This window comes from Lynx canadensis, chromosome B4 (genome assembly GCF_007474595.2).
Source record: "Lynx canadensis isolate LIC74 chromosome B4, mLynCan4.pri.v2, whole genome shotgun sequence".
NCBI classification, from domain to species: domain Eukaryota; kingdom Metazoa; phylum Chordata; class Mammalia; order Carnivora; family Felidae; genus Lynx; species Lynx canadensis.
This window is the reverse complement of record NC_044309.1, coordinates 24,785,799-24,798,637: the sequence shown is the minus strand read 5'-3', so window position 1 is coordinate 24,798,637 and position 12,839 is coordinate 24,785,799. Positions and strand designations below refer to the sequence as shown.

The 12,839-nt window shown below is 39.2% G+C and overlaps 1 protein-coding gene across 1 annotated transcript in view; it reads left to right on the top strand.

The window, feature by feature from the left end:
• The first annotated feature begins 250 nt into the window (after positions 1 to 250).
• The window catches only part of MASTL (microtubule associated serine/threonine kinase like), a 35,948-nt gene continuing 23,359 nt past the window's right edge, over positions 251 to 12,839 (top strand). The window contains exons 1-4 of the mRNA XM_030321149.1: positions 251 to 479; positions 3,207 to 3,344; positions 11,511 to 11,650; positions 12,378 to 12,466. Of these exons, the coding sequence (XP_030177009.1) occupies positions 294 to 479; positions 3,207 to 3,344; positions 11,511 to 11,650; positions 12,378 to 12,466 (553 nt within the window). The 5' untranslated portion in view covers positions 251 to 293. The remainder of the gene's footprint in view (positions 480 to 3,206; positions 3,345 to 11,510; positions 11,651 to 12,377; positions 12,467 to 12,839) is intronic.

Genomic DNA, 12,839 nt, shown 5'->3' with positions numbered 1-12,839 from the left:
AGTTATTACTAAATGAGGTAATTGGGCCGCGGTCACCGCCCTCGAAGAGTGTGTGGTTGGCTGGAGAATTTCCCAGCGTCCCAGCCCTCAGCTCCATTGGGTACTTCCGCGCTCACGAGCAAGAGGTGACAGGGGCGGGGCTGCGCTGGGCTCGGCGCGAGCACGGCAACGCGGTGACGTCACTGCCTACGCATTGCGTGGGCGGGGCCTTACTTTGAACCTAGTTGGCGGGAGTTGTGGCTTGGGAAGGGGCCTTAGCTGATGCTACAGGCTTCCTTCTGGGCTGGCCTGCTATGGAGCGCACTGCGAGGAGCGAGAAGGAGAGTGGAGAAGACGCAGTGACAGTGGAGTGCGTGAATAGGATCCCGGTGCCAAGACCTCCTTCCATAGAGGAATTCACCATAGTGAAACCTATTAGCCGTGGCGCCTTCGGGAAGGTGTATCTCGGGCAGAAAGGCGGCAAGTTGTATGCGGTGAAGGTAAGAAGGCGGGGAGTAAAGAGAGGGAAAGAGTTCGGACCTTCGGCCCTCTTTCCTGCCCCCTGAACTGGGCGGGCTCCAGGGCGGTAGGGGCCTCCACAGCCCTATGACTTCTTACTTGGTATGACCTGAGCGCAGGCAGGCCGAGTGGCTCGCCTCTGCCACGCCCTTTTCACACCAACAATGCTTAGGAGACATCAGGACTTCTGAGTCCTTTTTACCGCCTTGACCTTTACCAGAATTAAGTTTGAAACATTAAATGTGAAACAACTATTTAAAGACTAAACTGAAACATGTTAGAACATACCACTCCTTTATCCTTGCAGCAGTACATATCATTCCAAAAGCATTCAAGAGCTTTCAATGTATTTGAAGCTTTCCTGGCCACTCTTGGTCCTCACTCCCCACTCCCATAATTTCGGATTACTCGTATTTAAGCACTGAATGAACATGGTAAAGAAACCAGCAGTTTTACCGCTAATGCAGTTTCAACTTCCTGTTGGACGTTGCTATGTGAATATCTACCAAGTGCCTTGAAATTGTACTTTCCTGACTTTGAACAATCCTCTCCACCTAACTGCTTAAACACTGAACTTTCTGTACTCCCTCTCTCCGCTTAATAAAACCACCTTCGTCCCTGTCATTCAGGCTAGAAACGTGAGTCATTTTAATTTCCCTCTACTCCATCTGTATAACCTATGTCTCAACTAGTCCTGTCAATTTTGTCTCATATTCCTTCTCTTTTTTAAAAATGTTTAAAGTTTATTTATTCGTTTCAAGAGAGAGTGAGCGGGGGAGGGACAGAGAGAGAATCCCAAGCAGGCTTCGTACTGCCAGTGTGAGCCTGATGAGGGGCTCGGACTCACGGAATGTGAGAGCGTGACTTGAGATAAAACCAAGAGTCAGAAGCTCAACCGACTGAGCCACCCAGGCACCCCGTCTGGTATTCCTTCTTATTATCTCTTCCATTCTATTACGTTCCCAAGTCTGCCCAAGCACAGGACTTCACTTTTTCTTTTTCTTTTGTCTTTTCTTCCTCCCTCCCTGTCTCCCTTCCTTTTTAAAGTACAAGTCACTTTTTAGTAAATTAAAAATTGGGTAACTATTACCACAATCCAATTTTAGAACATTTCCATCACCCCAAAAAGACTTCCTGCCCATCTGCAGTACCTCCCCCTTAACACCCTTAGCCCCAGGTAACCACCAATCTATTTTCTGTCTCTGGAGGCTTGCCCTTTCTCCACATTGCATGTAAATGGAATCATACAATGCATGGTCTTTTGCATCTGTTTTGTTTTTTGTGTGTTTTTTGTTTTGTTTTGTTTTGTTTTTTTTACCTGACAGTGTTTTTGAGATTCATCAGGCCTTCATTTCCAGGAATAGGCCCCTAACTGGAATCGCTATTTTTTCATCCATTCCTTAGGCTGTGACATGCAACCTAACAAACTCCTTAGAAAAGCAATCATGGTCCAAGTCCTGGCCCTAAACATCAACTGTAACTTCCACAAATCCTATGTTCTAGCCACTCCAGACAATTGACTAGTCCGTGAATGCTGTGTAGTGCTGTGCTTCTGAACTTAGGTTTGTGCTGGTTCCTCCTTAAGTGCTTTTCTTCCACCTTTCTCTGCTCATCTCCACCTGTGTTATTTATGTATTAAGGTTCATCTTAGCCCCTCTTCAAACCTTCCCTGACCTCTCAGACACACCCCATTGAATTTAATTCTTCCTTGCTTCATATGTTGCTTTTCCTTCTGCTGTACTTGCTCATCAGTCATTATCACTTATTAAAATGAAAACATCAATTCATTTTTTCGATATTTGTTGAGTGTCCCCTTTGTGTGTAGGATCTAGGGTACAGTGGTGAACAAAACAAACATGCCCTCACAGAGCTTCCAATCTAGTGGAGTCATAGGTGAAATCATGTTACGGACTGGCTTTGCCAATTTCCTTCTTTTCTTATGGAAAGGTTATAAGGCTGGAATTTATAGTGTATTAATAATTTTGTTAAATATTCTAATGAATCTTTGGAAGAAATATGACTTTTAATCATCCTGAGAATTGATCTCAGTGTTGCTGACTATTCAGGTTAGTGCTCCAATTTTAATGTAGATTATATCATAGTTTTGCTTCCACACCAATTACCTTGAAACTTGAAAAGAGTAATTTGTTATTTTCTGTAAGACAACATTTGAGACTATTAACTTTCAGTAGTTCTAACCATTCTTAAGATTTTTTTTTCCTAGGCAAACAAACTTCCTATGTTCTTCCTCTTTCTAATTCCCACCCATCAAAGAATCAGAAGTTAAAAAAATTTACTAGCTGCTAATTCTCTGTGCGTAGGTTCCTGATTATGGGGGCTTATTAGGAGGAAGATCACTATCCTTTGACTTTGTTAAAAGAACAGTAGAATGGAACTTTTTTTCTACTAATATGCAGGGCACTAAGAGAACATTTGTTTACTTCTTTTTCCTTCTCAAAAAGGATGTGATACTTTTGCCACTTGATGCCAAAATAAGCAGCTCTCTTGAAAAAATGTTTGATTTGTTTTCACCATATTTGCTGTTTTTGTGACAGTTTCCTGATGGCAATGTGGAGTACAAATGACATCTGTGTTTTCTCTTCATCTTTTTCTTTCATCTGGTTGTTTTCACAAAAGGCAACTCTGAAACTTGAGAACACTTTGTAATAAAAAATAAAATGAATGTGTTATCATGTTGTCTACCATAGGTTGTCAAAAAAGCAGATATGATCAACAAAAATATGACACATCAGGTGCAAGCCGAGAGGGACGCACTAGCACTAAGCAAAAGTCCTTTCATTGTCCATTTGTACTATTCACTACAGTCAGCAAATAATGTCTACTTGGTGAGTAATTTTCCATTTTTTTCTTCATTTAGCAATCACTGAATTCAGTGACTCAAGAAGAATACAGTCTCTGAGTTTAGAGCACTTGCGTTTGAATTCCAACTTTTGCACTTTCTAGCTTTATGACTTTGACCAAGTACCCTTACCTGTTGTTTGAACCAGGGTTCACCAGAGAAAAAGAATAGGGTGTATGTGGTGTGTGTAGAGGGTGGGGATTTAAGGAATTGTTCTTTGTGATTGTTGGGGCTTTCAAGTTTGAAATCTGCTGGGTAGGCCAGCAGGCTGTAGACCTGAAGAGTTGGTGTTACAACTCAGATCCAAAAAGCAGTGTAGAAGCATAATTCCTTTTTCTTGGGGTGGGTAGGGTAGAGGTGGGAGGCATGGAGGACAGTCTTTTTTCTTTTAAGGTCTTCAACTGACTGGATTGGTCCCACCGAGAATATGGAGGGTCATCAGCTTTAACTCAAAGTCTACCTAGATGTTTATATCATCTAATACACCTTCATAGCAACATTTAGGTTCATGTTTCACCAAATCTCTGAGTACCGTGGCTTAGCCAAAATGACACATAAAATTAACTTTCACACCTCAGTTTCCTCACCTGCAAAATGGAGATAATAATAGTACTTACTTCAGAGGTTATTGTGAAATTTTAATAGGTTAATATAAAGCATGTAGAACAGTGTCTGGCACATGGTGCTAAAAATATTTGGCAAGTAAAGGACATATAATGGGAATACTATACAAAGTTTGGTATGTAATAAAGAAAGATTTGGGGAGATGGTGGATATTGGGTGTGTGGACTTTGACAATTGCTTGCTTTTCATTTCTAAGGAAGAATTTGAGGGGGCAGGAATTGGTGAAGATATCTTGACTACATATTTTAGAGATTCTTTTGATTTCTGAGATGATCTATGGATTAAATGTTTGGTGACTCCAATAGCTTCTGTTTGGTATGCACAAATGGTTTTCTATGAATGAATGGGTCTTAGGATGTAGATTTTAGACGCCAGATTCATAGTTTACCAATGGAATGCTGATTTCTTTCATAATTTGATTGCCTTCAGTAGTGGAAACCCTTTATCCTCGATATGCTGAAGCCCTCTGTGGAACTTAATTGTGCCACACTTCAACTTTTTTCTATGTCAAAAACTTGAAGGGTGCCTGGGTGGCTCAGTCAGTTAAGATTAAGATCTTGGCTCAGGTCATGATCTCACTGATCGTGAGATCTGACAGCACGGAACCTAGTTGGGATTCTGTCTCTCCCTCTCTCTCTGCCCCTCCCCTGCTTGCACGTGTGTGAGTACACATACATTTCCTCTCTCAAAATAAATAAACTTAAAAAAAATTATAAAAGTTTGAGTCTGAACAGAACTCTCATGTGGAAGAACATGATATTCAACTTCAAGTTGTAGACCTGAATGTTCAGGAAAGGTTATAAACATAGTCAAATCTAAAACTCTTTTGGTACCTGATGGTTAAATCCATTTCTAGTCTTTCAGTAAATCTGTGAGTATATTTAGACTGACATTAAATGTGGTTACAGGGACGCCTCAGTGGCTCAGTCTGTTAAGCATCTGACTCTTGATTTCACCTCAGGTTGTGATCTCATGGTTCATGATCTCATGCTTTTGTCTTGTTCCTTGTATTACACACTCAGTAAACCATCCTTAATGGTTAGATATATAAATGTAAGAGAAAATCTAGACGGTGGAAATATCCTTTGCCCTGAGGGCGCAGAACCTGCTTGGGATTCTTTCCCTTACTGCCTGCTCACACTTTTCCTTTCTCTCATTTTTTTTTTTTTAATGTGGTTACACAGATTTAATGGGAAGGCCAGAAAATTTTGGAAAGTAAAAAGTTTTTCTAGGACAGTGGTGAGCACCTTTTCTGCATTGGGACTAATTCAGGATGGGTAAAAGATTTTTAGGGGTGCCTGGGTGGCTCAGTCGGTTAAGCGTCCAACTTTGGCTCAGGTCATGATCTCCTGATTCATGGGTTCGAGCCCCGTGTTGGGCTCTGTGCTGACAGCTTAGAGCCTGGAGCCTGCTTCAGATTGTGTGTGTGTGTGTGTGTGTGTGTGTGTGTGTGTGTGTCTCTGCCCCTCCCCCACTTGTACTGTTTCTCTCAAAAATAAATAAACATAAATAAATAAATGTTTTTTGTACAGTTTAAATAAGTACATGAAATGTGATCATATTGTAAGTACTGTTCTACTTATTTTTTTTCCACTTACTGGTGACCTCATCCTTTTTTTTTTTTTTAAGTAGGTTTTATTTATTTATTTTTTTGAGGGAGAGAGAAAGAAAGTACACTCGTGCAAGTGGAGGAGGGACAGAGAGAGAGAGAGAATCTTCACTTGATCTTAGCCAAAAGGCCGAGAAGTGATAGAGAATCTTAAGCCAGCTCCATGGACCTGCGGGCTCAATCCCACAACCAGACCGTGAGATCATAACCTTAGCTGAAACTAAGAGTTGGATGCTCAACCAGCTGAGCCCCCTAGGTGCACCAGACCTCATCCTTTTTAATGGCTACACAGAATTCCATAGATTTATTTAGGAATTACATAATTTTTATAACAAATATCCTATTGATGAGTTGCTTTGGGTTTTTTTACTGTTCTAAAAAACACTCCAATGAATACCTTAGCATGAATTGCAGTTCCTGTTGTAATGACCTTCTCTGTGAGAAGCTGTGAAGTTGGATTTTGGAGAAAAGATATAAATTTGTATTGGAATTCACCCTAAATCAGTATTAAAGACAGCCCCTCTGGAGACACCTTTGCTCTGAGAAAGCCAGAGATATGGGTCTAATTTATAGGATAATTCACTGAGTCAAAAAATATATAGAGTATCAGTAAGAAGGTGAAAAATACTGTAAGAATAATTGACTTTTGGGGCACATGGGTGGCTCAGTCAGTTAGGCCTCCGACTTCAGCTCAGGTCATGATCTCTCAGTCAGTCAGTTCGAGCCCCACGTTGGGCTCTGTGCTGACAGCTCAGAGCCTGGAGCCTGCTTTGGATACTGTGTCTCCCTCTCTGTCTGTCCTTCCACCACTCACACTGTCTGTCTCTGTCTCTCTCTGTCTCACAAAAATAAGCATTAAATTTAAAAGAGAAAAAAAAAGAGTAATTGACTTTACATCTTTTACGTCTGTGGTGAGCCAAATCTGGTCCACTGTTTCTATACAGCCTGTGAGCTGAGAATAGTTTTTGCATTTTTAGAATGTTGAAAAAAATCAAAGGAAGAATAATATTTTGTGATATATGAAAATTATATGAAATTTGAATTTTGATGAATAAATACATTTTATTGGAATACAACTACATCCTTTTGTTTACTTACTATCTATGGCTGCTCTTTTGCAACAACAGAAGAGTGAGGTAGTTGCCACATAGAACCACACATGGCTCACAAAACCTAAAATACTTACTATCTGGCTCTTTACAGAAAAAGAAGGAAACACTGATGTATTCCATTCACAAAGACAATAGGGGACTAACTGTTTAATCAGACACTGCTTATGAAACAGTATGTGGTAAGACCTTACAGAGCATCAGGAAAAATTAAAAGATTAAAAACAATATCCTATTAGTTTCAGGTATAAATCATAGCGAGTCCATCTTTTTATACATTACAAAATGATCCTCACAATAAGTCTAGTTACCATTGGTCACCAAATTTAATTGCAATGTCATTGAGTATATTTCCTGTGCTGTACTTTCATCCCCATGACTTATGTATTTTAAAACATTTTTGTAGAAAGAGAAAAATATATCATGAGTTCATGCTTCAATTTCCAATTCAATGGAAAATTATAGAATTTTTACTCAACATCTTTGAAAAATATATAACATGTAAAAATATTTTGAAAAAAATATGTATTCTTTTACCCTGACTGTGCAGGTTCCTAACAACATTAACATAATTATTCATGTGCTTTAACTTACAACATTATGTATATCTGATATTTTCAAAACAACAATACCAATATTGTTTTACTAACACTAAAACAACTGGATTCAATTTAGGATTTTTTTGCAGTTCTTTTTCCCCTTGGGATATACCATCATAATTCTGGGGGTGGCTCAGTTGGTTAGGTGTCCATCCGACTCTTGATTTTGACTCAGGTCATGATCTCATGGTTGGTGAGATGGAGCCCCACATTGGGCTCTGCACTGACATTGCAGAGCCGGCTTATGATTCTTTCCTCACTCTCTCTGCCCCTCTACTCACCCCCTCTCTCTGTCTCTGTCTCTCTCTCAAATACATAAATAAACTTAAAAAAAAAATTTTTTTTTTTTTTTTTTTTGAAAGAGAGCACGAGCAGGGGAGGGGCAGAGAGAGAGGAAGACACAGAATCTGAGGCAGGCTCTGGGCTCCGACCTATCAGCACAGAGCCCGACTCGGAGCTCAAACTCACAAACTGTGATTCATGACCTGAGCCAAAGTCAGAAGCCTAACTGACTGAGCCACCCAGGCACCCCAATAAACTTTTTTTAATTCTGTTTTTGGGGGCACCTGGGTGACTCAGTTGGTTAAGCGTCCAACTTCAGCTCAGGTCATGATCTCACTGTCGTGAGTTCAAGCCCTGCATCGGGCCCTGTGCTGACAGCTCAGAGCCTGGAGCCTGCTTCAGATTCCGTGTCTCCCTCTCTCTCTACCCCACCCCTGCTGGCGCTCTGTCTCTCAAAAATAAAAATAAACATAAAAAAATTATAATTTCCTGCAGTTGTAAAAAATAATAATGATAAAAAATAAAGTTCTGTTTTTTGAAGTTACTTGAAATAATTTTCTGAACAGTTATGAAACATGACATAGTGCTAGAGTCACTTGTTCCCCTTTCGTATCATAGATTTCTACTTAAAAAAGTGAATCCATAAAAGTACTAGAAGAAAACTTTTATAATCATAAGTTGGTGTAGGTCTTACTAAGTACAAAGTAAAACATTTTTATACAAAATACCATTTACAGGGGCGCCGGGGTGGCGCAGTCGGTTGGGCGTCCGACTTCAGCCAGGTCACGATCTCGCACTCCGTGAGTTCGAGCCCCGCGTCAGGCTCTGGGCTGATGGCTCGGAGCCTGTTTCCGATTCTGTGTCTCCCTCTCTCTCTCTGCCCCTCCCCCGTTCATGCTCTGTCTCTCTCTGTCCCAAAAATAAATAAACGTTGAAAAAAAAATTAAAAAAAAAAACAAAATACCATTTACATAGTCGAATAACAAGTTTGGAGAAAATATTGTTCAAAAGACACACAAAGGTAAAAATAAAAATCAAAAAAAATAAAATTTTGAATTGATTAAAAAAAAAAAGACACACAAAGGGCTAATTTTACTACTTACTGTGTAACAGGTTTTACACATCAATAAAAAATAATTAAATACCCAATAGAAAAATGGGCACAGAAGTGATTCACAGAAGATACATAAAAGACCAAAAATTGTGTAAAGGTCCTATATCTCCCTAACGGTAAATAAAGTGAATGTTTAAACAAGTCCATTTTTTTTTTAGATTGACAAAGATAAAAAGGATCAATAACAATCGATGAGAATGTAAGAAAATAAACACTCTCATGAACTCAAATACAGGATCTATTTACTTATTTTTCTACTACTGTAAACTACTTTAAACTTTCACTGGCAGAGACATTTTATTCATGCTTATATTCCCAGTGCTAGCACAGTGTATAACACAGATTTTGTGCTTAGTAAATGTTTTAATGGTTGATATCACCAACAAACATTGACTAGTCTCTACCAGGGAAATTACTGGCCTAAAAGGGAAAGAAAGGACTTTGTTTTATTAAGTTCTTAGTAGGTAGTATCTTATACCTTAAAACGATACAAATTTTTAAGAGTAATGACTAGTGCATGTGGAAGGAATAGTATTGCAACCACATAGCAATAGTGGATTCAGACAAGAATCACCTATAGTCCCATGATGCTAAAATCAGTGCTTGAAAATTTGTTGGGAAACAGGTTATTTACATACTCTCAAAGTATTTCCCCCATTACTTATTAATGAGCAAGGGATAAAAAAGTGCTTCTTCAATGGAGAAATCTGAAGTTACCACCTTAACTAAGTGATCAAAGTCAACATCACCAGCAATGGAACATGCTGACATTAGGTGTCCCATCTGGTGAGAGTCTCTAGGAAAGAGTCAACATCTTATTTAGTTGACTTATTTAGTATTCCTGCCAAAAATACATAGCCTGAATTAAATCGTGAGGAAATAATCAGATGTCAGGAAAGACTACCCCCCCTCAAAAAAGGCAAAGGACTGTCCCAGATTTAATTTTTTTTTTTTAACGTTTATTTATTTTTGGGACAGAGAGAGACAGAGCATGAACGGGGGAGGGGCAGAGAGAGAGGGAGACACAGAATCGGAAGCAGGCTCCAGGCTCTGAGCCATCAGCCCAGAGCCTGACGGGGTGGGGCTCGAACTCAGGGACCTCGAGATCAGGACCTGAGCCGAAGTCGGACGCTTAACCGACTGTGCCACCCAGGCGCCCCAGGACTGTCCCAGATTAAAGGAGACTAAAGAGACATGATAACTAAATCCCATGCATGGGCAAGGGGATGAGGGGAAGTGCTATCTGGGATGTTTATTTAGATACTCAGAGAAATTTGAATATGGACTATAGATTAGATAATACATTATAGTAGTGTTAAGCTCCTTGAATTTTATTATGCTGTAGTTATGTAAGAATATCCTTGTTAGATACATGATGAAGAATTTTGTATCGTGACCTCTTCAACTGTATTCTCCAATTATTTAGCAAAAGCTTTAAAGCTATAAATATCAGTTGTTAATGTTGCCATGTTTTTAAAAAAGTTTTAATCTTTATTTATTTATTTTGAGAGACAGAGAGTGTGAGCAGTGGAGGTGCAGAGAGAGAGGGAGGAAGAATCCCAAGCAGGCTCCATGCTGCCAGTGCAGAGCCTGATGTGGGGCTTGAATTCACAAACCATGAGATCATGACCTGAGCTGAAATCAAGAGTCAGACACTTAACTGAGCCACCCAGGCACATCACCATATTTTTAAATTAATGTCTTTAGTCTGAATAGAAATACATGCATTTAAGATATTTGTGTCAGGGCGCCTGGGTGGCTGAGTCAGTTGAGCATCTGAGGCTCAGGTCATGATCTCACAGTTCATGAATGAGTTCGAGTCCCGCATTGGGCTCTGTGCTGACCGCTCAGAGCCTGGAGCCTGCTTCAGATTCTGTGTCTCCCTCTCTCTGCCCCTTCCCTGCTCATGCTCTGTCTCTCTAAGATGAATAAACATTAAAAAAAAAAAAAGATATTTGTATCAATAATGTTAATAATCCTATTATTTTATTTTGTAACATAACATGTTTGTTAATTATTAACAAAGGCTTATTTTATATTCATATATGAGGAGAGGAAGAAAGCAAATGTGCAAAATGCTCACAATAGGTAAATCTAGATAAAGAGTATATGGAACTGTCCTTATACCTTTTGTATAAGTCTGAATTTTTATTTAGATTAAACATTTTAATTTAAATTAAAAAAATTATATGGCAACATGAGCAAACTTGGTATTAATGTATACTGAGTGATATCAAGAAAATGTGTCTGTGCTGGGGTGCCTGAGTGGCTCAGTCAGTTAAGCATCTGACTCTTGATTTCAGCTCAGGTCCTGATCTCATGGTTCATGAGTTCAAGTGCCCCACTGGGGCTGAGGCTGAGGCTGAGGCTCTGTCAGTGCAGAGCCTGCTTGGGGTTCTTTCTCCCTCTCTCTGCTTTTCCCCTGCTTGCACTCTCCCTCCCCCCTCTCTTTCAAAATAAATTTTAAGAAAATGTGTCTGGGGGCTCTTGGGTGGCTCAGTTGGTTAAGCGGCCCACTTCAGCTCAGGTCATGGTCTCTTGGTGCGTGAGTTCAAGCCCCACGTCAGGCTCTGCGCTGACACCTCAGAGCCCAGAGCCTGCTTTAGATTCTGTGTTTCCCTCTCTGTCTCTGCCCCTTCCGCTCATGCTGTGTTTCTCTGTCTCTCTAAAAGTGAATAAAAATGTTAAAAAAAATTTTTTTAAATGTGTCTGTTATAGAACCATGCTAAGAATATATAACTGTAACACTCAAATAACATTTTTAAAGTTAATCATCTTGTTTGTATTTTATAATATTTGTATTCCTTTTTGATAGGTAATGGAATATCTTATTGGTGGAGATGTCAAGTCTCTCTTACATATATATGGTTATTTTGATGAAGAGATGGCTGTCAAATATATTTCTGAAGTAGCCTTGGCTCTAGACTATCTTCACAGACATGGAATCATCCACAGGTAGAGACTGTTGTACAAACTATTACTTAAAAGCACAAGTAATCAAATTATGTATTAAATATTTGAGTCTGAAATATTTGCATAATCATTTGCCTATGTATCTGGGTTATCTAAAGTTTGGCAGATAACCCAGGTAAACATATTGTGTATGTTTAGAACCTCCATCAACTCTTCTTTCATCTCCCCTCCCTTTGTTTTTTTAATATGTTGCTTTGAGCATCAGTATGCCATTTTGCTGTGAAGAATATTGAATCTTTTTTCTACTCCTTTATTGTCACACAAAAGTGCTATATTTTATAATTCCAGCTGACTTACAGTGTTTTGCTCTATGCACGGTCATGTTCTAAAATGTCATGTTCTAAGTGGCTCTCCTCTATTAAGGCTTAATCTTACCCTCCTTGAGAGAGGTAAATATGATTTTGACTTGGCCTGAAGTTTATTTTATCTAATGAAGTTTAATTGTTTTAATGGAAAAATCTAATGAATAATGCCAAAGCTAATAAAGCATTACATCAGTTAACTTTCTCATAGGTTCAAATATACAAAAGATCATTTACTTTTGAGAGTTGTTTCCCACATTTTCAAAGCCAGAAATAAGTGCCTTATTTTAGAGAAAATATATAGGGTTTGAATCTTCTCTGTAACTTTCTGGTTTTTTCCCCTGCTAATTCTAACATCAACACTAGCTCTTTTTTAGTTATCTGATATTTGTCTTTTGTGTATGCAGGGATTTGAAACCAGACAATATGCTTATTTCTAATGAAGGTCATATTAAGCTAACAGATTTTGGCCTTTCCAAAGTTACTTTGAATAGAGGTAAGAAAAATAGGAGGTAAGTACCTTTTTAAAAATCCAACATGGGCGCCTGGGTGGCGCAGTCGGCTAAGCGTCCGACTTCAGCCAGGTCACGATCTCGCGGTCCGTGAGTTTGAGCCCCGCGTCAGGCTCTGGGCTGATGGCTCAGAGCCTGGAGCCTGTTTCCGATTCTGTGTCTCCCTCTCTCTCTGCCCCTCCCCCGTTCATGCTCTGTCTCTCTCTGTCCCAAAAATAAATAAATGTTGAAAAAAAAATTAAAAAAAAAAAATCCAACAAATTTTACGCACTACATGTTATTAACTTACACTGTTTTGTTAGCTTATAATGACTAAAATTTGATTATTTGTTTCAAAAAAGACTAGAAAGGTATATT